At 40.8% G+C, this 27,352-nt stretch overlaps 1 protein-coding gene and 1 pseudogene across 1 annotated transcript in view; one reads left to right on the top strand and one right to left on the bottom strand.

Annotated features, from left to right (window-relative positions):
- The window catches only part of Fzd3 (frizzled class receptor 3), a 71,795-nt gene extending 50,640 nt beyond the window's left edge, over window positions 1–21,155 (top strand). Inside the window, exons 5-7 of the mRNA XM_021181966.3 lie at window positions 1,142–1,290; window positions 3,407–3,640; window positions 10,713–21,155. Coding sequence (XP_021037625.1) covers window positions 1,142–1,290; window positions 3,407–3,640; window positions 10,713–10,926 — 597 coding nt within the window. The 3' untranslated portion in view covers window positions 10,927–21,155. The remainder of the gene's footprint in view (window positions 1–1,141; window positions 1,291–3,406; window positions 3,641–10,712) is intronic.
- Window positions 5,955–6,799, bottom strand: LOC110309353 (RNA polymerase I subunit H pseudogene; annotated as a pseudogene).
- Window positions 21,156–27,352: the final 6,197 nt, after the last annotated feature.

Below are 27,352 nucleotides of genomic sequence, written 5' to 3'. Positions count from 1 at the left end.
GGAAAGAGCTGCCTTTAGACAAAAGTTTGGCAAACTGTACCCGAGAAGGCATCCAAAGGGCATTATGTCATCTAGAAAGGACCCAAAAGGAGTAATGTGTAGTTTTGGGCAGTTTGGGGCACAGTTAATGATGATAAAATATTTTTGTGAACGTTACTCTGAATACTTCAAAAAATATGCAGAAGATAGATAGCTACGACGGGAGCGCTGTCTTGTGAAGGGGATAGTGGCACTGAATCAGTTTGATTCATTTCTTCCTAATAAAACCAAGCATAAGTAGCCAGGTATGGTGGCTCACTCCCTTAATCCCAGCCCTCCAGAGGCAGGTGGATCTCTGTGGGTTTGAGGCCAGCCTGGTCTAAGTATAGAGTTCTGCATACTTACAGGGATACGCAGTAAAACTCTGTCAAAAATACATATGGTTTATTGAGTATCAAGCATGTGTTGAACACTGCTTAAGGCCCTGGGTATAAAACGTTTGGAGGGTCTTTACATTTTAGTAATGTAACTACACATTGCTTTTAAAAGGCACAGCTAGCCAGGCTTAGTGGCGCACACCTTTAATCCCAGCACTTGGGAGGCAGAGGCAGGTGGATTTCTGAGTTCGAGGCCAGCCTGGTCTACAGAGTGAGTTCCAGGACAGCCAGGGCTACACAGAGAAACCCTGTCTTGAAAAACCATTTAAAAAAAAATCAAGAGGGGTTAGGGAATCCTTGAAAACATGTTGATGTAAGAAAATAGCTACTGATGGATGGTGTTAAAGAAAATGGTAGGCGAAAAAGTGTTAGCAAAGTAAGACAAATGGTAGTAGCATGTCCTCTCTTACCAGCAGAATACAAAGTGACAGTTGACAGGATGAGAATGGGCAGTTTCACAGTCGTGTGAGTGTCTAGTGTATCTCTGAAAAACTGAAAGGGAGACAGAAAATTAGTCAAGAGTGTAAGATTTAGGGTTAGATAGATGGCTCAGTTAAGAGTACTTGCTGTTCTTTCGAGGATCCAAGAAAATTATTTTTAGAAATTTATAAATGAAGATACTATATTTGTAACATAATTTCACTGTTGTCTTTTATGCTTATAATTTCTATAATTGCCTTTAGTGGATGCACATATTTAAGATGATTTTCTTTCCCTCCCTGCAGGTTACTCAAATGAGTCGTCCAGACCTGATTCTCTTTCTGATGAAGTATCTCATGGCTCTCATAGTTGGGATTCCCTCTATTTTTTGGGTTGGAAGCAAAAAGACATGCTTTGAATGGGCCAGTTTTTTCCATGGGCGTAGGAAAAAAGAGTAAGTTCATAAGTTCTCACAGTATTAATAACAGCTCCTCTGTGTGTGGTGTGGTGTGTGTGTGTGTGTGTGTGTGTGTGTGTGTGAGAGAGAGAGAGAGAGAGAGAGAGAGAGAGCGCACAAGCACTTCAGTATTCCAGTCCTTTAGATTGGAATTGTGGAGCATTCAAAGAATAATTTTCTTGAAACTAGAAACAAGTGAATGCTATTTCTCTTCATATTTACCTGGCCTTCCTGGCTTCCTGTGAAGGCTGGTGTGTATTCTCATCTTTTCTCAGATGAGAAAACCAAGAGTAGCGTAAATGTCTCCCATGTCACCCTGTTCAGTGTAAGAGGAACTTCTGTCAGAGTTTCCCATTGCTCTTCCAGGTCTGTCAGACCTGTGAAGAGATAGACTAACACGCCATTCTAATTCAGTGCATGTTCAAATTTTATAACCTTGGTTTTTTGTTGTTTGGTTGTTTGGTTTTTTTTTTTTTCCTTTGTTTTATTTTGGGACAAGATTTCTTTGTATAGCCTTGACTGTCCTGAAACTAGCTTTCCTTCTTTTATCTAATTGTAGTCTGAAGCTATTGAAAGATTAGTTAAGAGTGATCATAGTAGATAGTATTATATTCTTGGTTTTAGTGAAAGTATTTGTAGTTAGCCAGGCAGTGGTGGCACACATCTTTAATCTCCGCATCTGGGAGGCAGAGGCAGGTGGATCTCTGAGTTTGAGGTCAGCTTGGTCTACAGAGTGAATTCCAGGAACCAGGCAGGGCTACACAAAAACCCTGTTTCAAAAAAAAAAAAATCAAATAAATAAATAAAAGATCTTTCTAGTGGTTATTGGTGTTTCATTAAATATTTTGCTGCTTTTGGAGTTGACGTGTTTTCTCTCTGTAAGAACCTACTCCTCATCTATTGGTGTTATGTTATATTTTTAAATATCAAGAATAACATTAAATGGACTAAAGAATCTATGTAAAGTACTCCTCAAATATCAGTCTCTAGCCTTTCAACCCAGTACTGAAAACAACAGGAACGGCAGCAGTGCTGCTAATTTGAGAACTTAGACATACTTTTTCAGTATACGATCCAGTCCTTAAATGTTGGCATTGCTTTTTTAATCAAGCCATTTAATTTTAACTGTAGCTGATTCTCACAGATACATTGCAGTGATTTAATTTGATTTTTTGTTAATTCAAGTCTTGCTTTGTTCAACATCATGCACTTCTATGTACTCTCCACCCTTTCTTTCATAGCATTTAAAAAACCTTATTATGGTTTTTGGGGGGTTTTTTGGGTTTTTGTTTTTTGTTTTTTGAGACAAGGTTTCTCTGTGTATCCCTGGCTGTCCTGGAACTCACTCTGTAGACCAGGCTGCCCTCCAGCTCACAGATCAGCCTGCCTCTACCTCCTGAACACTGGGATTAAAGGCATATGCAACCACTGCTTGGCCACTTTTAAAAACTTTTATCTTTGTAATTTGTCCCTTTAAATCGTTTAGGACTTCCTTGAATATTTGCTTAATTTAATTTTTTATATTAATTTGTTTTAAGGTTGACCACTCGTGACTGTTCTAGTACTAGGCAACTGTTTCTGCCACAGAACCCAGAATCAAAATGGAGTCTTAAAAATGCTCTTACAAGTTAAAATTTTACCCAGTTATCATGAGGCTCTTATTACTTCCACAAAGCACAAAAAAAAAAAAGACTTTTTTTCTATCTTATAATTATTTTTGAAAATGTTTTGGGGCCTAAAGGATTACAAGTGTCTTTAGCTGAAAGGGCCTTTTAGAAACAATGGACTTAGCAGCGTACTTTTCATAGATAAAACAAAGGAAAGACCAGGATGGTGACTTGCTGAGACTGTGTGCTCACAGAATTGCTGTTTCAGCTGTGTGAAGATGACCTTGAACTCCTGATCCTTCTATCTCAGCATCCCAGATGCTAGGATTACTGGCATCATTTTGTTATATTCTATCCTCTGCTGAAAATGTTACCTCAAATTGGTACAAAAGACTTGGTTTGGGGAACAGTTAACTTCAAGACTAGTGTCAACTGGTAGCAGTATTGATTGCTGGTCTATGGGAGGGATGTTAGTTTGTATCTTAAACTCCTGTTGTATTGTCTAGGATAGTGAATGAGAGCCGGCAGGTGCTCCAGGAACCTGACTTTGCTCAGTCACTCCTGAGGGACCCAAATACTCCAATTATAAGAAAGTCAAGAGGAACTTCCACTCAAGGGACATCCACACATGCTTCTTCAACTCAGCTGGCCATGGTGGATGACCAAAGAAGCAAAGCAGGGAGTGTCCACAGCAAAGTGAGCAGCTACCATGGCAGCCTCCACAGGTCACGGGATGGCAGGTAAGCTCTGGGAGCAACCTAGCTTATGTATTCAGTTAGGAACACACAGATTAAGAGACAGGAGCCAATTCTGAAGTAGAAGTGGAACATTATTAAGCTTTTTAAACTTGGGTATAGTTGTTCCGGTTTATGGGATTTAAAGCCAAAGGACTTTGGAGTTTAGACCTGATGGAAAAGCAATATGATGTTACTGTAGGGTACTGAGTGGAGATAAAGAAGGCAGACTGCTCAGTTTAGACAGATACATTTGATCGGGTGGTGATGATGCACACCTTTAATCCCAGTTATTGGGAGGCAGAGGTAGGTGGATCTCTCTTGAGTTTGAGGCCAGCCTGGTCTACAGAGTTCCAGGATGGCCAGGACTACAAAGAGACACAAAAAACAAAGTAAACAAACAAAAACAAAGAGGAGGAGGGAAGGAGGAGGAAGAAAAAGAGAATGGATGAATGAATGAATTTAGCCACATTTCCTATACTGGTGCAGTGTGAACCTCTGGGAATAGAGAGATTATGCGCCATGAGCTTTGCACTTCATAGATTCCCAATCTAGAATTATGGTGTATTACTAAAAACAGCCTGTCTCAGTATTAGACCACAGTTCAGTTATTTTTTTTTAATAAATTATTCCTGGCAACTTTATATTTGCCTCTAAAACAACAAAACAAAAACAAAAACAAACACGAATTGACAGACATATGGACAATTTGGTGCACCAAAAACAGATAATAGACAGGCAGGGAATAGAACTTGGTGTCTCAAAGGGACCCAGGTGTCCTAACCAGAGCTAAGAATATCTCCATAGGAGACAGAGAGGAAACAGGATGTCTCCCGTTTTCCTTCTGTCCCTAGGAGAGCTCTGAAATGGCTTATTTTCATTTTTCTCTTCTTATATTTCTTATTTTATATTTCTGTGCATGCCTTCTTTTTCATTTCTCTCTGTTTCTGATATGCTTCCCTGGTGCTCCTGCAAAAGTTGCTACCCTTATCAAGGCAAGCGACAATTACCGGACCTACTGCGTAAGAAAGCATACCTCTCAGAGACTCACATTAATTTCTTTTTACTTACTGGTACCACTGTTCCCCAGCTGAAGAGTTCTGAATCCAGGCAGTTGAATCCTTCTCAACAGTCTGTGTTGCGGGAACACTTCATTAACCGCTCCTTCCCCGTGATGCAGTTCTGAATCCTCCCTGTAACAGGGGGTCTTCGCTCATGCCTGAAGATGTTACTTCCTGGGTTTCAGCACCATTTGTGGGACGCCTGACTCGCCAGCAAGAAAGACACCACAATAGGATCCTTCTGCACACGTTTATTGGGAAAGCATTGACTGTGTAGGCGAAAGTCCCACAGTTCAGTTATTAATGTTAATAAGCACATGAAGTAAAATATATTCCCAGGGCTGCAAAAGTGTTTAGGAGCCGTATAGTAAATACTTTAGGATTTCTAGTTACAGTGACAGCCAGTGCTCAGTCCTGCTGTGGCAATCTGCAGTCAGACAAGACACATCTCAGTAACTTTATTTATAAAACCAGGAGGTAAAAAAAATAAAACAAAATAAATAAAACCAGGAAGTAGCAGATGTAGCCATTAAACTGTCGGCCCCTACTATTTGATGGGGGTACTGGGGTTTAAACCCAGAGTTTTGAGCATCCCAGGCCCCAGCCCATGTTTATTAGGAGCAGTGGAAGCAGAGACTAGGAGTGATTCTTTCTGGTATCATGGGAAGCATCTCAGAAGATGCTTCACAGAGAAAGCTTGAGAAACCTGGTTGTGGGTTTCTCTTACATTTGACTTGGGATACTGGAGCTAGGAACTGTTTAGGAGGTGGCACATTCAGTCGTTGGCAAGAGAATACGAGTTTATCAGAGAGTAAAAAGCAGTGGCAAGAGCAAGCTGAACAGCCTACTTGAAAGGGATATTTTTAAGAAAATTAACATAAATGTTGGAAGGATGGAGAGGAGATAAGAGGAACATTGCTGGGGAGGATAGAAATTCTTCCAGCCCCTGTGGACATCATTATGGAGGTCCCTCAGAACTAAAAATAGAACTGCTTTAGGGCTCACCTATAAGAGTCCTGAGGAGACACCCAAAGGGATCTAAGTCAGCATGATGCAGACAACCCGCTACCCATGCTTACTGCACCACTGTTCAGAATAGTCAGCTTGTAGAATCAGCTTAGATTTTCATAACTAAATGCTGTGCATATGCACAGTGAGGTTTTATTTAGCCATAAAGAACAATACAATAAATCTTTGCAGGGAATTGAGTGGAACTAGAGATCATCATCTTTTTTTTCCATTAGCAAAGCTCTGAAACTTTACAGATCCTTTAGTTTTCCTACTTGAGTTCTCAAAGAGGGTGGTACAGCTAAGAATCTCCTTCCAACAGGTTTTATAATTGTGCCCAAGTCTTCATCCTGAGATTTTTCCATAAGAACATCTACTTTAATCTGACTGGTACAGGATGGCTGGGAAAGTGGGTGTGCAACAACTACCCCCTCAAACTCTGTTCTCTGTTTCTTCACTCGATTGCCCTTCTCAGGAAGTGGGATCTGGCTCAGGCTTTTTTTGTTTGTTTGTTTGTTTTGTTTTTTAGATTCTTTCTTTGAGCCTTTGCTGTAGAAGTTCCCTCTCTGGAATCATGTGCTCCTGGTGATCTTTAATTTGGAGCAGTTCTTTCTCGTGTGCCTGCCTTCTTTTCTGTGCTTGTGGGACGCTTTCCCTCTCTAGCACAATTTTGGGTGGTGTTGTTTCACTGAAGAGTCGTGGCTGTCTCCAGGGTTCTTCCTTAAATTCCCTGGCCTGGCCTGTTCTATGAATGTGTCTCAGGCACCCAGTAATGCCGTTTCTGTCTCTCTGTGAGTGGTGGTGGTGGTTCCTCTTCCACTTTTGTCTTTGTTTCACCACCTGTGTCTTTTTTCATTATGTCCATTATTCTTTTATTATAATGCGACTCTGCTTTTGCAAGCCAGTAGTCCAGAGAATGAGCTTGCTCCTTGCAGAGTGCTTTGCTCTCCTCATGGCATTTCTGAGTTACCAAGTGTCTTGCTACTGTTGTATGCACACCACCAAAACTTTTCTCCAGTGGAGACCGTTGACCTTCTGAAATCCTAGGGTCTCTGGATTCTTTTGCCCAAGCCAATCTTAGCTTACTCTATGTCATAGTCCTAGATGCATACCGCTGTAAATTCCCTTCCACCATAGGTTTGACTCCCTCCCTTAAACTGCCTCAAGTATATGCACCATTAGTTATCGAGATCATCATTTTAAATGAAATAAGCTAGGTACTGAAATATAACTCCTTCTCCCTCTTATGGAGAACCTGAATTGTGTGTGCATGAATGTGTGTGTAGGCACACAAATGTGTACAAGATGCTTTAGGACCTCAGAGAAGAGCACCATCTACCTCATCACCGACAGTCAAGAACAGCTTTACAACTGATGGCACTTCTACTTCAAATCGAGGTCAGAGGAGACACTCGGGAATGAAACACAAGGGAACAGCATGCAGAGCAAGAAGAGGAAGGCAAGGTTCAGCTACCCAGAGCATGGCGTGTGCTGGGACTTTCAGGAGACAAGACTGTGCTGAGGGTTTGTTTCTCTCTGACAGTGAAAGGATATTACAGGAGGTGGAGTACTAGAATAATGCAGTCTGACTTAAAACCATCCTTCACAATAGCATGACAAAGGAGAGTATAATGAAACCATCAATTTGTGATCTTAATTTAAGATGCTGATAAGGAGATAGGGGATCTGGTATCCTTTGGAATGTACTTCATCTGTAAACTCTTAGCAATGATGTTGAAGTCCTGATCTATCCTTTTCAGAGATGAACAGACATTACCACAGTAATACTTCTGTGCATATGGCATTCTGTACATAGAAGAGGAAGGTTTGCATTTCTATATTCTAGGAGCACAGACCTTTATAGAAAAGGCCTGGTGCATGCATATGAAGCAGGATGATGTGGTTGCAGTCTGTTGAAGGCATCCTGTACCCAGGTGGGTGAATATGCCGCATCCATAGGACTCTTCCATGCCCAGAACTGGAGGCAGGTGTGAGAGGTTTCAAGATGACATTGAAACTGAAAGTCTACACAAGGGGTTTTCTAATCCAAAAGGCCTTCTCATGCGGACTTGTGCTTCAGTCAGGCTTTAACTGCATGTTGCCGCTGTCTTCTTTCCTGGCCATGGGTCACAGATTCCCAGTACTCACCTTGGTTCAGTACTTGGATAATTATTGGTCTGGGTACTATATACACCTACCTGTAAACACCAGTTCAAAGAATAAGTAATTGGTAGTTAGATGAGAGGATGGGTAGAAAAGAAAGTAAGTGGGAAGAAGTTTGGGAATGTGTGACTAGATTGGTGCATAGGTGACCTGCAAGGGAAAGCTTTGAGCCGAGTTTGATTTAGTTATTTAGATGAATGGTAGCAGATAGTAAAGAGAATCAAAACAGAAATCATTACTTTTTGACTGATTCTGGAGTGCCCACACTATAGTGTTGAGGTTTGGTCTATTGCTATGTATTGTAATGCTAAATTTTATTCCCAAAGGTCTAGGCCGAGCAGTGACTTTTTATGTTTATAAGAGTTTGTTGTGCAAACCTTGTTCTTTGATTTAAAACTGTTGGTTAAATAAAATTGGCTACAGCCAATTACTGGAGAGATTAGAGGTAGGTGGGCTTACGGGGGAGGGGAGGAGCGTGTCTTGAGACAGGGTTTCCCTCTGTTAGCCTTGGTAGGCCTTGAACTTGTAGAGATCTGCCTGCCTTTGCCTCCTCCTGTATGCTAAAACTCAAAGTGTGCACCATCATGCCTGCTCCCTAGGAGAGGTTTTTAAGACTGTTTTCAAAGGACTTCTCAATTTTAAACTCTGTAATTAAGTGAAAACATCTGTTGACAAGCACTTCGAAAGCTAGATGGCTGCCTCAGCAGCATTCAGAGCTTTTAATTTTACAAAGATTCTCCTTAAGTTACGACTTTTTTAAAGCAGTAGTCCTTTAGCTGCTTATAATGGTTTAGTCTGATGACCATTAGAAAGGGAATGAGCTGGGCATGGTGGCACACACCCTTAAATCCAGCTCTCAGGAAGCTTAGGCAGGAGGGTGTCTGCAAACTCACAGCCAGCCTGGTCTACATGGTGAGCTCCAGAATAGCTAGGATTATTTAGAGACTGTGCCTCAGAAAGAAAGAGTGAAAAGGGGAGGGAACCTGGGCTCGTTACTCTGTGGAGGGCCCCTTGCCCAGTATGCCCAAGGCTTACTTTAATCCCCAGCTCTATAAGCAAAACAGACAGACAAAAGCCAGAGTAGTTGGCTCTGTTCTGAGGTGTTCTTGTCTTTCTTTTAGAGTGCTATGGATGAGGCCCGTGAACATACATCTAGGTCAGTGTGTACGAGTGTACTGCATCCATTCCTTGCCCTTGGTGTGGAGACAGGCTTGCCTTGAGTTCTCAATTCTCTTGTCTCATCACTGAGGGCTGGGATTGTAGGCCTAACAAGCATTCCTGGCCCTATTACTTTTAGAAACATTGCCTAAAACATTATATCTAGGCAGGGCTTGTAGTCCAGGACCTCTTACCCCTGTGCTATAAACAAAAGCAGCACACTCATTAAAGTCATCGAGGAGTCTCAGTTCTCATTTGCTTTTATTATTCTAAATTATGTTTTTCAAAAGAGTATGTGTATGAACACAGGTATTTTAGAAAAAAATTCTCAATGCTCTAAAGATTGGAAGATAAAATACAGGACTGAAGAGATGGTTAAGAGCACTGGTTGCTCTTCCAGAGGTTCTGAGTTCAATTCCCAGCAACCACATGGTGGCTCACAACCATCTGTAATGGGAGCTGAATGCCCTCTTTGGTGTGTCTGAGTACAGCTACAGTGTACTCACATACAATAAATCTTAAAAAAATAATAATAAAATATGGTGCTTATCCTTGAAGAACTTATTATTAAGCCAGAAAGATTGACAAATACCGTGTGAGCTTTTGTAAGTGGACCAGTAAAAAAGATGTAATTGGTCTTCTTAAGCTTGACTGGCCTAGAACTAATAATTCTTTATTCCAGTGGCTGAGGGATGATGATGATGGTGATGATGGTGGTGGTGATGGTGTTCTGCATGCATGTATGCCTGCACACCAGAAGAGAGTGCCCCAGATCTCATTATAGATGGTTATGGCGCCATGTGGTTGCTGGGAATTGAACTCAGGAACTCTAGAAGAACAGCCAGTGGAAATGTTCTCAACCGCCGAGCCATCTCTCTAGCCTATTGGCATTTTTCTATTCTTGCCTCTGATGTGGCTCAGTGAGTCAGGATTTCAACAAAAGAAAATTTGAACAGTCACTGTTGTGTTTCAGGATAGGAAGGCTACCTGTAGTAAGCTGTGTAGCCCGGCTGATGTGTGCAAAGCCCAGCTAGGAGTGCACATAATTAGGAGAGAATTGGATACAGAGTATCAGGATGCAACTGCCAAGTAGACATAACTTCTGTAAATTAGTATGGACACAGCTGTAAGCCTGAGGAAAATAACTAAGCTCACGTACAGATGATTGATTGAGCTGTTGACTAGCTCAACTAGACAATGTGGGCACAGATGTCATCAGTACGTGGCAGTTCATTCTTCTCTGGTTTCGAGTGTTCCTTCCTCCAACCCAAGTCTTTTAGTAAAACTGACGTTTGCACTGCTGCTGCATTACTTCAGCTTGTAGAGTCTAAAGGGAGGCCTCAGTCCCTTCCTCATCTCTCTGATCCCAGTGTTTTTGAAACGCACTTGAGTAAGGAAAGTATCCATACTTAACATAGCTCCAAGTAGGTCGGTTTTACCTAGTTACCTTTTGCCCTTTTGCAGGAAATAGGACCTTCATCCTGGACCTAAGTGGATTATCTCTTTCTGTTAGCCACACTGGATAATTCTACAGCGTAATGGAATTACTTTAAATAATCATGTCAGTTACTGCCTTCTCACTGTTGATTTACTGAGCACTTCAGTTACTAAGGCATTTTAATGAAAACTATTAGTTCTATTTTCTGTTATGTTCTGTTACCCACTTCAAGACCACCTCTCTTGTGCAGGTACACTCCCTGCAGTTACCGAGGAATGGAGGAGAGACTACCTCACGGCAGCATGTCACGGCTGACGGATCATTCCAGGCACAGTAGTTCTCATCGGCTCAACGAGCAGTCCCGACACAGCAGCATCCGAGACCTCAGTAACAACCCCATGACTCACATTACACATGGCACCAGCATGAACCGTGTTATTGAGGAGGATGGAACCAGTGCTTAGTCTTGTCTAAGGTGAAATGTGTGCTGTTGAAAAGCAGGTTTTAGTTTTTGCCTTCGCATGGCTGGCTGCTGTAACTCGCTGTCGCTCTGCTTTCTTGGGCAGAGTGTGCCCACTGGGAAAGTAGATCTTTGCTCTTTGTATCACATCAACCCTGGGATGTGAACACATCCCAAACCCTAGGGATCATGTCATCACAAAAGTAATTCTTTCTAGGCTGTGAAGAGATGATTGTCTGGTGAGCATTTTTATAAACATGCTTATTTTATATCTAGAAAAATCCTCTATGTGTGGTGACTGCTTTGTAGTGAATTTTCATATAATATGAACTAGTTGTGAAATGACATTCTGGTAGCTCTGTTAATAAAACAAAGTTTCAGAATTAAAGAAAATTTCTATGCAAGGTTTATTTCTCAGATGAATACTAGGACTTTGTAGGTTTATTTCCACAGAGTGAAAAAAGGAACCGCTTTTAAACTGTAGAAGACTTTGATAAGCCAGCAAGAGTATTTTAGCTAATAAGATAACAGCGCCACAGAAGATCTGGTTGGCCTGTGGGAGGTTGTCTCAAAGTCTGTCAATCTTCCCCCAAGATATGCAGGCTGTGGATGAGCACTGGAGTAAAGGCAGAGATGAGCATTTCCCCTGTAATTGGATTGGTTTTTGTTTTGTAAATATTACTTTTATGGGCTATGCTTTTATAATATCCATATGCATGATAGAAACATTTTAATTTGTGGCCATTTTTCCCAGGAAATAGTAGACAACTTCATGTTCATATATGTTCTGTGGAGGCATGCAGTAAGATAAGCATCACACATTATAAGGGGTTTTAGTGGTAAAAAAAATTACAAATGGCAAAATATTTTCTGTGTATTCATTGTCGTATTTTTCTACAGTGAGATGTGATCTTGCCAAAGCCATCAGACCTTGGTACCCAGGCCCTCCTATAATGAGCTGATTGTCTGCCCCGGATTCCCCAATAGCCAGTTGGCTACAGCTTTTGCCTACATCCCTATTTTCTGAATTACTCTGGTTTACAGCTGAAATATATACTCTTAAGTCCAAAATGGTGATCGACCTGGGTTCTTGAAAATCATTTTAACTAAGTGGAGCATGGTTACTCTTTCTGTGAATATTGTTTAATCTTAAAAATATCAAGTAAAAACCTCTTGACATTTTATTTTGTAAAGATTAAATGATGTAGGATATGAACTGTGAACTTTATTTGTATGAAATTGATCAGAAAGAAAAATTCTTGAAAATGCTAATATGTGATTCAGAAAACATAAGTGATCCTCAGCCCTGATTGCAGGTACAGATCACTCTGGAAACTCTCAGTAGCCAACATCTTTCTGTCAGGTCTGAGTTGATGCTTTAAAAACAACCAGCTTTTCAGGTGATTGTTAGTGTAGCCAGGCTTGAAGCTGTTCTTTTAAGCTCATTTTCCCCTAAAGATGGGTTGATGGCATCAGATTTGACCACAGGAAGATGGAGCCAGACTCAGTGGTACACTTACATTGTTTCCTGATATGAGGTTGTTTCTTACTCTGCTCTAATCCACTATAAAATGCAGAATTCTCAGCTCTCATCTCTAGAGAGTCTTACTCAATAAATCAAAGGCAGTAGGATTTCACAAATGTGTATTTCTAAAAATACCACAGAAGAGTCTTAGCAGGTTATCCAAGAATCACACTCAGAAAAAAAAAAATACCCTAGACTCTGGAGAGGTCTGGCTTTGCCATATGCTAGTTTTCAACTTTGAACAAGTCAGCCTCCATGAGCCTAACTCCTCTTGTTTAAAGATGAAGATTGAAGATGAATATCTCCTCTACCTACCTCACAAAGTTGTCAAATTGAGATCAAATGAAAACAACAGTCTGGAAGCTCTTTGAAACTGAAGTGTTGTGAAATAAATGTGCAGGATTAAGATTCTTGAGGACTAAAGAGCTTTATTGGAGGTCTACTGTAGTACATTTCTTGACACATGTTTAATTCGTGTGTCTGCTTCTCTCGCCCTTTAAAACTAAGAGTGCCCACATGACAGAAGAGCCAGTTTCCTGGTAGCCATGATTTTTTTGTGTCATGTTGCTTCTCTGAAGTATGCATCAGTAGAGATTACCCATTCTTCATAAGACACATTTGAGCATTTGGCCCCACATGCTTTCTCTTTCTTCTGTCCTGCCAGCTTTCTCCTTGGAACTGGGGTTACCACTTGGAGAGGCCCAAAGTCCCTTATAACTGATAACTTGTCTATAAACAGATCAATAACTCACGAAGCTTCTGTCTGAGAAGCTCCGGGAACAGCATGAGCAAACCCAAACCAACATCCACAAACCAAACAGCAGTGAAGAGAGGAGACCAGTGTGAGCTCAAAGATGTCGTCTGCCACCATCTGCATCACTACCTATTGCCAAGTGCTGGTTGGTTGTCCTTTAAAGTGGGCCCAGTGTAGACAGTGAAGAGAGCATTGCCATGAAAATCTCACCTTTGTGCTTCCAGAGTTTGTGTGTGTTGTTGCATCTCCTCTTGCTTCAGCAGTGGTGATGCGTATATGGATAATGTTGGCCTTACAGTCACCTTCACCAAGTACCATCCTTCACTTGTTCTGTGCACTCAGCACAGTACTGTTTGGTTTAAGTAGCTGTTCAATTTGGGCCATGCTCTTTATCATGTTACTGCGCCAGGTTTTAAGAATCTTTTTTTTTTTTTTTTTTTTTTTTTGAAGAAACCATTGAAGAACTACAGCGGAACAGTTAATTCCAAATCCTAACCTGTTTAACTTGTCTTGAACAAGTCTGGACAGTTTTCTTACCATATAGGTTACTTGAATTTCTGTTGTGATTGGCATATGTTAATACTTAGTGTTTTCTTTGTTCAATTGACAACCAAGAAAATGATAGTGCACTCTAAAATATTAATATTATTAAAAGGGTTTTGAAAAGAACTTTGATTTTTAGCAATATGGTTTTATTCAATAATTAGGCAAAAAGATCCAAGGCAGTATTAAGCTCAAAACAGTAATTTGTTTCAGAGAGCAGTTGATGAATAACAATTAGCACAGGGCTTAGTACAGAGTAAGCTTTCCAGTAAATGTTTAGCGACCTGCCAACTACATGGCACTCAGACCATGAGAATTGTTTTTATACACACACACACACACACACACATTGTGAATTTATTAAAAATCTGTGTAAAGTAAGAATCCTTTTCAGTTTCACACAAAAAAATGCAAGAGATAAAAGGTTTATAGAACCTAGGTTTATAAGTAAACTCAGGATTCTTTTAAGCTTCTTTTATGCCTTTTTGTGATCAGCTAGGATGAGAAAAGCTTGGGATTGCAGAAACAGTTCAGTGGGTAAGTGGACCTGCTGCTTTTCCAAAGGACCCAAGTTCAGTTCCTCCCACCCTTGTTCTCACAGTGCCTACTGTAGCTCCAGCTCTGGGGATCTAACATTCTCTTCTGGTTTCCTGACACCAACACACTTGTAACACACACAAACAAATACAAAATATGAAAAATGTTCATTTAATTCAACAATGTATAATGTATATACATTTACATAAATTTGATTACTGTATATGGAAATGCATTGGCATTTGTGCATCTCTTCCTGGCTTTTCTTCCTTTCCATTTTTTGTTGTTACAGCCACATGAGTCCTGGGAGAGGCATAGGAAGAGTAGACACACTTCCCCATGCGCCAGACTACAATTGCTTTCTCTAATCTAATTCTAATCCTATTTATCTTTAGCAATTCTACTGATACAGAATAATGCTTATCTTTCAAGATCCAAATCTGAGAGAGAAAAAACAATATTAAAAGTCTGTTCAGACCGCCATTTTAGTAGACATAGGTGTTTAGTTAACTTATAGTCAGCACATAGTAGTAAGTGTGTTTATCCCTGTGTTCTCTAACTAGGAAGTCTGGCTTTAAAGATTTTTTAAAGTTTCCTCTAATTTTTTGGTCAAAGGTCGAGCGAGTACAAAATGCATTAAGTTCAATATATTTAACTATGTTGAATGATAAGTTATGTTTACCTTTTTACCTAAATAGTCACCAGAAACCTATCTTGCCCTTTTCGGGGATTTTTGGGGGGATGGTAGAATTGTTTATAATTGACTCTAGTTTTATTAGCACCACTTCCCATAGTTAAAAATATTTTCTACTGTCTAATAATTCAAAAGTTTAAAATTTGCCAGGGGTAGTGACACACATCTTAACACTCAGGAGGCTGAGGCAGGAGAATCTCTTGTGAGGTCAACCTGATCTTCATAGTGAGTTCCAGGGCAGTTAGGACTATATAGAAGAACTTGTCTCAAAAAAGAAACAAAGATTAAGAAATCTTAAGGTAAAGATAATTAAAACTTAGTGATTTTTATTTATAAATATTCAGTGTTCTATTATTCTACTCATTACCACTGTCGAATTAGTACTTTTGACCTTTTCGAGCTTGTTATATTTCCTAAAGCAGATAAGTGTATTATTTTATTAGTAGTATTATGGCCTTAAGCTTTTTGGTATATAATCGGGCTTGCTCAAATTTGCAGACTTTTAGATGATTCTTTGTTTTTGCTACCTGGCTTTTTAAAATTTAGAACTCAATGGCTTTGTTTTGGCAAGGTTTTAGTTAATAACTAGTAAGAATGCATTGTGTTATTTTTAAAAATATCCAAGGATTTTTGAGTCAGGAAAGCTGATATCTAGTTTTGCCTCTCCTTTCAGTGAGCTCTGTTAACCCCAGACAGAGTGTTTTTGTTTGCAGTTGAAAGGAATTCAGGAATTAGATTAGGAGTCTCAGATTCCACCAGACTCTAATTTGTTTCTCCCTTGACCATTTTATAGTTGTTGTTGAGAGCTCACTTGTATTCTCTTCCCATAAACTCTGTTTGCTTGATCAGCTTACTCAGCTAAGGCAGCTGCACTCTAGGACCCCAGTGCTAGAAAAGTATCCTGCCACTGGGCTCCATTTCCAGCCCCCTCACAGACTAGCTCAGGCTGATCTCAGAGGCTTAGGTGTATCCCAGGCTGGCTTTGAGCTCACGGAACTCTCACCTTTGCCAGGCAAGTGCTGGGATTTCAGACATGCCACCATGCCCTAACTTAAGCGATTTTTAAAAGAGGAAAATTATAGATAATAAAAGTAAAAGAAGTTATAAATACCAGACATGGTTTTTAATGGGAAAAATTTAGATGTCAACATAAGTTGATAAACAAAAGAAATGACATATTTTTGATATTTGTTCTCTTAATTATGAATATAGATTTTCTAGTCCAGCCCTCATACCAAATGCATTTTGTAGAGCTGTAGTGTAGCTCATTGGGAGAGTACCTCCCTAGCATGTGTTCAAAATAAAATCAGTGATGAACAGATCGCTGACAGCACTGGTCCCTTTGCTAATTAAAAGGCTGTCAGGTTTTTCCAGCTTTCATTAGTGTTGTTTTTACTACTGCTGCTGCTGCTGCTGCTGCTACTACTACTACTACTGTTATTTTGGTTTTTCAAGACAATGTTTCTCTGTGTAGTCCTGGCTGTCCTGAAACTTGCTCTGTAGATCAGGCTGACCTTGAACTCAGAGATCTGGTTGCCTCTGCCTCCCAGGTGAGAGGCTTAAAGTTATGTGCCACCACTGCCCAGATTGATTATAAAGTCTAAAGAACTTAGAGAAATGGAATAGAACTCTTTAACTGCCTCCTCAACTTCATTGAATATGTGTAGTTGCAGATTGCCACAGAAAAGCGACGACCAATTTTAAAATATTAGCAGGATTAGGATTTAGCTCAGCAATAGACAGGGCCGTGGGTTCAGTCCCAGCATTGAAAATAAAACTCATAAAATATTGTTAGAGATAAATGTGACTTGTTATTGTTCATTTGTCCTGGCTTTGCAGAAAATATTACCATAAAGCTCCCTTAATTCTCCTGGGGCCAGTGAGATGACTCAGCAGGTACCAGCACTTGCCACCATGCCTGACAGTGTTGATTTCTAGCCTAGAGACTCATATGGTGGGGGAGAGAACAGACTCCCACAAGTTGTCCTTTGACCTCCACGTGTGGGTTGTAGTGTACGTGCAAATTTAGGCACACATGCACACACATAAACAAAATAAATTAATAAAAAATTTTAAGTAGTCTTTAATAAAACAGATTCCAGTAGCTTCATCCTTTCAATAGAATTCTCTTGTAAATTAATGATGCTTTCCATGAATTGGATCAAGGAAATCTCACTTGCTATCTTCTAATTTTATGTGTTTGGATGTTCTGCCTGGATCTGTGTCTGTGTACCATTTGAATGCCTGGCACTGAGGGATCCCCTGAAATAAGGCTATAGAGGGTTGTGTGCCACTATGTGGGTGCTGGGAATCTAACCCCAGTCCTGAAAGATCTTCTAACCACTGAGCCATTCCTCCAGCCCACCCATTTGGAAGATGGGTTTCTTAGCTCTGACTGTCTGCATCCCTTCAGATGTCTTGAATGCCTTGGACTGTAGACGTACAGTGTACAGTTGAGACTGAAGTCTGATGAGTTCATAGCATTAGGAAGTAGGTATAGGTTGATGTACTGGTTTCTAGTGGGATTTTTTTTTCTAACTATGTCAGTTTTGTTGCCCCTCCCATCCCCTTTGGTTCTGGTGAACAAGCATGTGCTAGGCAGCCATTCTACCAGTGAGCTATATACACAGCTTCAGTGCCTATTAGATTTCCTTAGCTACATTTAATCCCTTGTCTTAGGTCTGTCACTGGTTCTCAGAAATTAAATTAGATGCTCAGTCTCTCAGTCCTATGGCCATATGCTGCATAACGATGTTTTAGTCATTTTTAGTTAAGAAACACATGGCAGCCTAAGGCAGGAGGATCTCAAGGTTAAGACCTGTTTCAGACATCCTGTCCATACAGCAGTGGTCCCATAGGGTCATATCACTTAGTAACATCATAGGCATGTGATTCGATGAGTGCATGCTCTGATGTTGCAAAGTGACCCAGTTGCTTAGCAACATATTCCTCAAATGTATTCTGCCATTAACCATAACCGTTACAATTTTTTTAAATTGTCTCTAAAAACAGCACGTTTATTTTCAGTTTTCTGGCTCTTACAAGTCCTTGTTGTTGCATACATTGACTCTGAAGTCCAGTTTCAATGAATATTGGGGATTGATAATGCGAAGTTCTATAAGAAAATACAAGTAACCCTAGAGGGGTGGTTTATAGTTATCCTTCTTTCTTTTTCTGTTTGTCTAGCTACCCTTCCACCCTCAGTTTTGAAAAGCTGGCACATCTCTTCCCTCAGCCCTGTCTCAGGTCGTTTTCCCAGAACTAATCGTGTCAGCAGGAGCACTTACTATGAAATCATTTTTTTAAAGAAATCTGAAATCATTTTTTTAAAGAAATCTACACAGTAGATTTTTACATTGAGCTGAGATGAATATGCCTTGAAAATGATATCAGTGTGAAATTGTTTAAATCATAAAGTGGATTCTCTAGCATGAAAATGTTTGTTTAAGCTAAGTGTGGGGACTCACACTGGAATCCCAGTCTCTTGAGAGGCTAAGACAGAAGAATTATACATTTAAGGCCATCTTGTGCTGCATGGTATATAATTATAGGCCAACCTGAGCTACATAGTAAGACCGTGTCAAAAACCAAGTAGAAGGAGAAGGAGAAAGGTCTCGTGTTTCATGTTTGTTTGCTTCATTATTTCCCCTGGGACGAGGGCCTTGCCTGCTACCAGAGCCTTGTGTATATTAGGCAAGTGCTCCAGCTCACCAGACCTTGGTCTTTTCTATCGGGTATCAAGGCCTTGAACTTGCTGTGTTGTGTAGACTAGCCTTGAAGCTTACATTCTTCCCGCATGGCCTCCTGAGTGCCAAGGTTGCAGTCATGAGCTTCTCATGTACTTAACATCAGCGTATATTTTTCCTTCCTTCCTTTCCTTCCTAATTGTGGGGTGTGTGTGTCTGTCTGTCTGTCTGTCTGTCTGTGACTAATGTGGAACCAGGCCTTTCTTTTATTATCCACACCTTCTGCCACTGAACCATATCTCCAGTCCTTTAATACCAACTTCAAACAGCTTTTCTGCTTTTATTTTCAGTTTCTAGATTTTGATTTTTGAGTCTTACTTTCTCACTGAAGTTTAAAGCTTTGTTTCCTCGTGGTAAAGTACACATTGTCACTTCCCCCTCTCCCCCCGCCAGCTTCCAGGGTACAGTTTATAGAGCTTGGAGCATCGTGCTGGCTTATTTCCTTTGTAGGAACTGTTATAAAAACTAATTCTCAAAATTAAAATTTTAAATTAGGAAGTGTTGTTTTCAAACCCAACGTGATAGATACATGTCTGTAATCCCAGCATTTAGGAGGCAAGGCTAATTGAGGCCAGAGGATTGCCAGGAACTGACAGCCAGACTGAGCTACATACAAGACCCTGTTTTCAAAAATGAAAAAAAAAACACTCTCTGATATTTAAATCTGATAGGTTGGAGGAGTATTTATAGAAATATGTGTCTATGATGATAGTTATTCATTGTCTGTAATACAGAATATCTAAATCCCATGTTAATGAGCTGTCTCTTCCTTTCTTGTCTCAGTGAACAACTCTGTTCTCTGACAGTTGAGCTCAAGGTTCTCAGTCTGAAGAGTTGGAAATGCTCTTCTAAGCAGGTGAGATTGCTGTCTTGGGGGGAAGTAAGCATGTGTTAGCAATTTAGGCTGTTTTAGAAGAGGTGTTAGCTTTTCACCTCTACTCTTCCCAGGCTATCAGAAGAGAGAACTCTTAGGTCATCTCAAAAACTGCTCTGTCTTGTTGTTGAATTCCTGCTTTTAAAGACACTTTATCAACCTGAAGTAAATACCTTTGAGAACACTTAAGATACATAAGCTCTTCACTAAGTCTGTGTTTGATTTTCAAGCTTTTATAAGCTGACATACTGTCACAATGTCAAGGGAATAGTCGACAAATACCATTTAGAGGTAGACTAATCCCCTCGTGTAATAGGTACTCAATTTTTGCCAACTACAGAGTTTTATCCTCCAAAATAAATGAGTGCCATGCTATACAGCCAACACATGTTCTATAAGCTTTCATCTAAAGATTTTCTTTATACTTAGATTGCTGGTCAGGGGAACAAAGGTATAGAAATAGAAACACACAGATAAGAATATGAAACTCCTATCCAGGAAATTCCCAGTTTTATGGTCCCAAAAGGTATAAACCAGGTTGTTTCAAACTCAGACTAAATTGCCCCACATTGTTGTGAGTAATTCAAATGGTTGCTTGACGTCAACACTCAGTACCCATTGCAGCCTTGGAGTTATTCTGGGTGTCTCAGTTCTCGATGCATTCTTGTGTTAGACAAAGGCGCTTTGATCTCAGTAGAGACTTGGTACACCTCTTCCTCAGTGATGCCCTCAGAGAGCCCTAATTTAGCTTGATCTGATCCCCAAATGCTCAGCCTGAAACCTTTCTAGTTCCTGCTTGTTCCAGCGGCTCTGATCAGTCTGTCCAGAGTGTGACCTACTTCAAGTGTGAGGAAGAGGCAACTTCAGACAACTCATATTAAATTGTCAGTCACTATAATCTTGTTATCTTGCTGAAAGAGAACCAAACACATAAACATTGACAGCTCTGCTCAACGACAGGAAATTTACAGGTGAATACTGTCCATGCTTGCTCAAAAAAAAAAAAAAAAAAAAAAAAAAAAAAAACACTTTCCCTGTTTTCTGTTGACAAGTTTTCAAGGAATATGGAGGTGGGAAAACTACTCCTTTTTCATTATTCTGAAACTTATTTTTAAACAACTGGTACTTAGCAATTTAGTTTTTAAAACACTATTCCGAATTAAATTGCTGAGGTGACTAAATTCTAGACCTAACCTTGTTTTATCATACAGCCATCTAGTTAGAAAGTGTTTGTGGTGAAGACTTGTATCTTGTGGCACTAGTTCTTCATGTTTCTTCTCCATGTGTCGGCTAAAACAGTTCATTTCCAGAAGAGTGGAAAGTTACTGTTGTTGGGGTCTGTGTAGGGCGGGCACACCCAGTTGGAGCATGGGCTGTACTGTCACGGTAGCTGGGTGTGCTCTGCACTCTGCTGTTGTAGATTTATTTTGTTTACAGTAGACTGATGTCAGTTTTGTAAATGTTTTTCTTAGCACTTTAACTGTGAGTGTAAAAACTGATTTTAAATGTAGTGGTTGTATATTTTGGTTATAAATTGGAAATTTTTAATAAAACTAAATAACTTGTTCTCTTGTCTGTCACTAGTATATTATTGAGCATAATTTCCTATGTCATCATCCAGACTTAGTGTAACACATTACATTACTTCTTTGCAGGTTCAGTTTCAGGGGTCTGGGGAGATGACCCGGTGGATAAGAGCACTGGCTGCTCTTCCAGAAGACCCAGGTTCAGTTCCCAGCACCCACACTGCAGCTCACAATCATCTATAACTTCAGTTTCAGAGGCTCCCACGTTCTCTTCTGGCCTCAGCAAACACCAAGTGTTCATGTGGTGCACAGGCTTACGTGAAGGCAGAACACCCATACACATAAAATTATATTTAATTTAACTTTAAAGAATACATTTCTCTTTTTTTCAGTATTTTTATTTATAATTACATAAGCAACATTAACTTGGCTGGACAGTGGTGGCACACGCCTTTAATCCCAGCACTTGGGAGGCAGAGGCAGGTGGATTTCTGACTTTGAGACCAGCCTGGTCTACAGAGTGAGTTCCAGGACAGCCAGGGCTACACAGAGAAACCCTGTCTCAAAAAACAAACAAAAAACAAAACAAAAAAAAAAAAAAAAGAAAAGAAACATTAACTTGGGATTTAGAAATATATAACACACATTGCCTGTTGGGAGAATGATCTCTGATAACCATTTAGTTTTTAATAAGTGATTTTAAGTATTTAGCTAACAAAAGTAAGAGAACAAATAGTGAGCAGAGAGACCTGACTGTAGAAGCTTGTAGCATCCATCAGACATGATGGTGGAGGTCCTGCTTCATCACACAGGGGTCCCCCAGTTGAGAGATTTCTAGGCAGGGCTGTCTGTCACAGCAGCACAAAATAGTTTACCAGTGCAATTCACACTATCCTCTATTACTTTCTTTTTTTAAAGATTTATTTATTGATTATATGTAAGTACACTGTAGCTGTGTTCAGACACTCCAGAAGAGGGAGTCAGATCTCGTTACAGATGGTTGTGAGCCACCATGTGGTTGCTGGGATTTGAACTCCGGACCTTCGGAAGAGCAGTCAGGTGCTCTTAACCCACTGAGCCATCTCACCAGCCCCCTCTATTACTTTCTTTTCTCTCTCATTTTTATCAATATATAATACATATATATGTATATATGTTAATTATATCTTATTGCAATATAAAAGAGGCTCAATAAATGCTGGTTGAAAAACAGCCCATCACACATGCTCCACTATGTTCATAGCAGCCTTATTTATAATAGCCAGAAGCTGGAAAGAACCCCAATGTCCCTCAACAGAGGAATGGATACAGAAAATGTGGTACATTTACACAATGGAGTACTACTCAGCTATTAAAAAGAATGGATTTATGAAATTCCTAGGCAAATGGATGGACCTGGAGGGCACCATCCTGAGTGAGGTAATCCAATCACAAAAGAACGCATATGATATGTACTCACAGATAAGTGAATATTAGCCCAGAAACTTAGAATACCCAAGATACAAGGTACAATCTGAAAAACACATGAAACTCAAGAATAACAAAGACCAAAATGTGGACACTTTGCCCCTTTTTAGAATTGGGAACAAAACACCCATGGAAGGAGTTACAGAGACAAAGTTTGGAGCTGAGACAAAAGGATGGACCATCTAGAGACTGCCATACCCAGGGATCCAGCTCATAATCAGCCTCCAAACGCTGACACCATTGCATACACTAGCAAGATTTTGCTGAAAGGACCCTGATAGAGCTGTCTCTTGTGAGACTATGCCGGGGCCTAGCAAACACAGAAGTGGATGTTCACAGTCAGCTAGTGGATGGATCACAGGGCTCCCAATGGAGGAGCTGGAGAAAGTACCCAAGGAGCTGAAGGGATCCGCTACTCTATGGGTGGAACAACATGATGAACTAACCAGTACCCCGGAGCTCTTGACTCTAGCTGCATATGTATCAAAAGATGGCCTAGTTGGCCATCATTGGAAAAAGAGGCCCATTGGGCTTGCAAACTTTATATGCCCCAGTACAGGGGAACGCCAGGGCCAAAAAGTGGGAGTGGATGGGTAGGGGAGTGGGGGGACTTTTGGGATAGCATTGGAAATGTAAATGAAGAAAATACCAAATAAATAAATAAATAGAAGAAAACAGCCCATCAATTTTCTCATAAGCAGATAGTTTCTTAGGTGAATTTGTTCTCAAACACAGATCAGGACTTACATAGTTAGAAGACACCTAGAAGTCATAAAATCCAGTCCCAGCATTGGGAGGCAGAGATGGGTAAATCTCTGTAAATTTTTTGCCAGCCTGGTCTACATAGGCCACCTAAGGCTACACCGTACCCATCTTGACAAGAAACCATAAGGTCTGTACACACTTCAGGAGTGCATAGTAAAATTGGGATAATAGATTAGCATGGCTCCTGCCCAATAGGAACTAGTAAGTTCTGTTTCAAAATGGAAATCCCAAAGTTTCTCAAAACCTTTTACTGGCCATGAGTTGGATGATGCCAGGAGCCAGCTGCCCACTGTTCTCTGCAAGGCCCTCGGTTGTGTTTTGTGAATGAAAGGCTTCCTGTAAGTTGAGTGTGCAAGGTCCCTTTACCCTTGGTTCTGTTTGACAGAAACAGTAATTCTTCCCTAGGAAGGCTTTCCCCCAGTCTGAGCAAGCGTGACACACAACGTTCTCCCGGCAGCATCACTGTGAGGCTGTGGTTTTCCTTTCCAAAAGGCCTCAGTTAACTATCCACAGAAGAGCCCCCAATCTCCAGATGCCCTGAAGCCCTAAGAGGTTGTACACCATGTTCTTCCCACTGCCCTTTAATTCTACGTTTACCTTGCAGCTTCCCAGCGATCGAGGGATCTAGCCATCCACACAATAAAATATGTAAGTGAACGTATTCTTCAGTTGTTGAGATTCTTTATTTCCAACAGGCACCGCTTGACTCCTGCTATGTGCCAAGCTTGTAAACCAGGCAGTCATTAATAGCCCATCAGTTCACTTCTAAACAGATGTCTTAGTCAGGGTTTCTATTCCTGCACAAACATCATGACTAAGAAGCAAGATGGGGAGGAAAGGGTTTATTCAGCTTACAATTCCATAGCACTGTTCATCACCAAGGAAGTCAGGACTGGAACTCAAGCAGGTCAGAAAGCAGGAGCTGATGCAGAGGCTATGGAGGGATGTTCTTTACTGGCTTGCCTCCCCTGGCTTGCTCAGCCTACTCTCTTATAGAACCCAAGACTACCAGCCCAGGGATGGTCCCACCCACAAGGGGCCTTTCCCCCTTGATCACTAATTGAGAAAATGCCTTACAGTTGCATCTCATGGAGGCATTTCCTCAACTAAGGCTCCTTTCTCTGTGATAACTCCAGCTGTGTCAAGTTGACACAAAACTAGCCAGTACAACAGAATATCTAAGATGGAAGAAATAGACTAAGTTTGCTAAGCTTTAAAGTGTTCACATTTAAGGGGATGTGGGAAGGTTTGGGTCTGGAACGTGTTTTGTGGTGTTGGCTGGTTAACTTAACTAATACTGGTCACTAGCGGGTCGAGAGTTCCCATAATGCCTGAGCTGGAGTATGCAGAGGCATGCACCCAAGTGTCTTCTTTCCAAAATGAAAGTATTGGGCTAAGCCAATGGCTTTTTAGCTGTGAAGATCCTTTCATCAAATAATAGTTTTTAAAATGACTAAATTCAGGGGCTGGAGAAATGGTTCAAGAGTTAAGAACATGTACTGTTTTCCCAGAAGGCCTGAGTTTCCTTCCCAGTGCCCACACCAGGCAGCTGACAACCACTCATAACTCAAGCTTTCAGCGCCCAACCCTCTCCTGGCCTCTGCTCTGAGAGTGGCACATAACGTATTCTCTCTCTCTCTCTCTCTCTCTCTCTCTCTCTCTCTCTCTCTCTCACACACACACACACACACACACACAAATATTTTTCACAATTAATACACCCAGCCAGTTATGGTTATACATAACTGCTGGAGGCCAGCCTGGGTGGCATACATAGCACGGCCCTATCCAAAAAGAACTCCATTGTCTGTGCCTTGGCTGTGATGGTGCTCACTCTGATCTATATATGAGAATGTGTATGGATAGGCTTACACACATGAGTGAGTGTTTCTATAAGGAAGAGTGTTTTGTAAGGAAATCTGAGTAAGATAGATTGTAGCTATCAAACCAACTTCCTGGATTTGATACTGTATTGTGTTTACAAAAGAAACACTGCCATTGGGAAAAACTGGGTATAGGTATTTTTCAAGTTGCATTTAAATTACTACAATCTCAAAATGAATATACTTCAGTGACTTTCTTTTTAGAGTGTCTTGATATGTACCCACTACTGGCCTCAAATTCTAGATTCTCCCGAGTCTCCCACATACTGAGATTATAGCTCTGAGTCACCATATCTGATGCTCTACAATGTTTAAGTAGTAAGCTAAGGTGATCTCTAGTTTCCTACAATCCTCTCACTTAGGCTTCATTCATTTGCTCTTTTCCTTCCATTGCTTTAAAGACTGTTATCAGCAGTTGTTATATAGAAGTTTGACTCATGCTTGTTTGGCCCTCTTCATGCCCTCTTAATTTAATAGTCTTAAGAGAGAATTAGACTCTGTTAAAAATACTTAGGTAAAGACAGTAGTCCGCAGCAGCTCGTGCTGATCTGCTGGTTTCAAGTCTCCTGATCAGAAGCAGCAACTCAGAAGTCAGACTGCAGAGCAGCGCCAACTCTGGCCAACACACGTACACACACACACACACACACACACACACACACACACTCAAAGGTGCCCCGTCCATAGTCCCAGGTCCTGTAAACAGTCCACCTCATCTGGCATACACACTATTCTGGTTTGCTTATCTGCTGCCGTGGTGAATGCCATAACCAAATGGCCTGAGAAAGAGAGTGTACCTCTGCTTGACACGTCCATAGCAATTCCTCCATTGAGGTGTCTCCTTCCCAGGTCTGTCACATTGAAAATCAAGATTAACCTACCCAGGGTCTTTGCAAATATGACTAGAGAGACTGTCCTGGGTTATCAGTGGGATTCCAGTCTAGTTAACATGATTTGGGAAAAAAAAAATCACAGAATGTTCTTGGCCTGTATTGTAAAGGGTGAGAAAGATGCCATATGGTAAGGACTTATTCTACTGTCTCTGACTTTAAAGATGGATACCCTGTATGCACTAGGAACAGCTTTCAGTGACAGTCACCAAGAATGAGAAATGAAGTAACCCAACCTAGTCTCCAGAACAGAACTGCTAGCCCCTCACTTAGGCTCCCTAAGACCTTCAACTTCAGAGCTACAGAACTGTACGACTGCTAATGTGTATTGTTGAACCCCTAAGGTGGGGATGATATGTCAGGACAACAATAGAAAATATACCTGACTTCTGCAAACAGTAGAGAAGCGGCCCAAGGAATCCATTAAGAATGGAAGAGTTCATAAAACTGGCCAGTTGCAGAGATGCTAGCAGTTGACAGGATAGAGATTCAGTCAGAACAACTGATCCCCTGTGCCTTTCATCAGGGACTCCACCATTTCTAGATCAGTTTTCTTTCCATTAAGTTCATATCCCGAATCTGCCATCCTTCATACTCCCCTCCTCCTGAGCTGCTTCATCTCCTCGCTGTTCATCTAGTCAAGTGTGCGTCTTCCATCAGCCCTGCATTGCCACGGGCAAATCCAGCCATGTGGGAAGGATGGCGGCCCTTAGGAAAATACTGAGACTTTCAGAAGGGAGCACAGCTCTGATACCTGGTCTCTGTGTGCTCCCTGGAAGTAGTCACAAAAGAGAATTATGTGTGAAGACATTTATTTTAAAAAAACAAACCCCCCAAAGTCAGACACTTAAAAGTGTTTTGAAATATTTGGACACAGGAAGCTCTTGGCTAAGGCCCATAATGAGTCACCGTCATCTGTTCCTCAACCGGAGACTTAATGCTGAGTCCCTTCCATGTCTTTGTAGACTGCTCAAGTCTAACATCAGATGGGTCTCTCGGGCATTCTTCACCCCCAAATACTATTAGATGAACTGCTGTGTAGTAAATACACTAGAAATATCCAAACACTGTACATGAGATGGGCCAACGAATCAGATGTACTTTAGGAATTTTTTGATAGCAGACTTGTTAGAAATTTGTTTGCTAAATATGGGAAATAAATGCATGAGCTAAGTCTGGAGGCAGCTTCTGCTTTCCCATATGTCCCGAAGGAGAAAACTTGTTCT

The sequence above is a fragment of the Mus caroli genome, unplaced genomic scaffold (genome assembly GCF_978045245.1).
Source record: "Mus caroli unplaced genomic scaffold, Mus_caroli_1 scaffold_12, whole genome shotgun sequence".
Taxonomy (NCBI): Eukaryota; Metazoa; Chordata; class Mammalia; order Rodentia; family Muridae; genus Mus; species Mus caroli.
The sequence above is the reverse complement of the archived record's forward strand: the minus strand, read 5'-3'. Positions and strand labels throughout refer to the sequence as shown.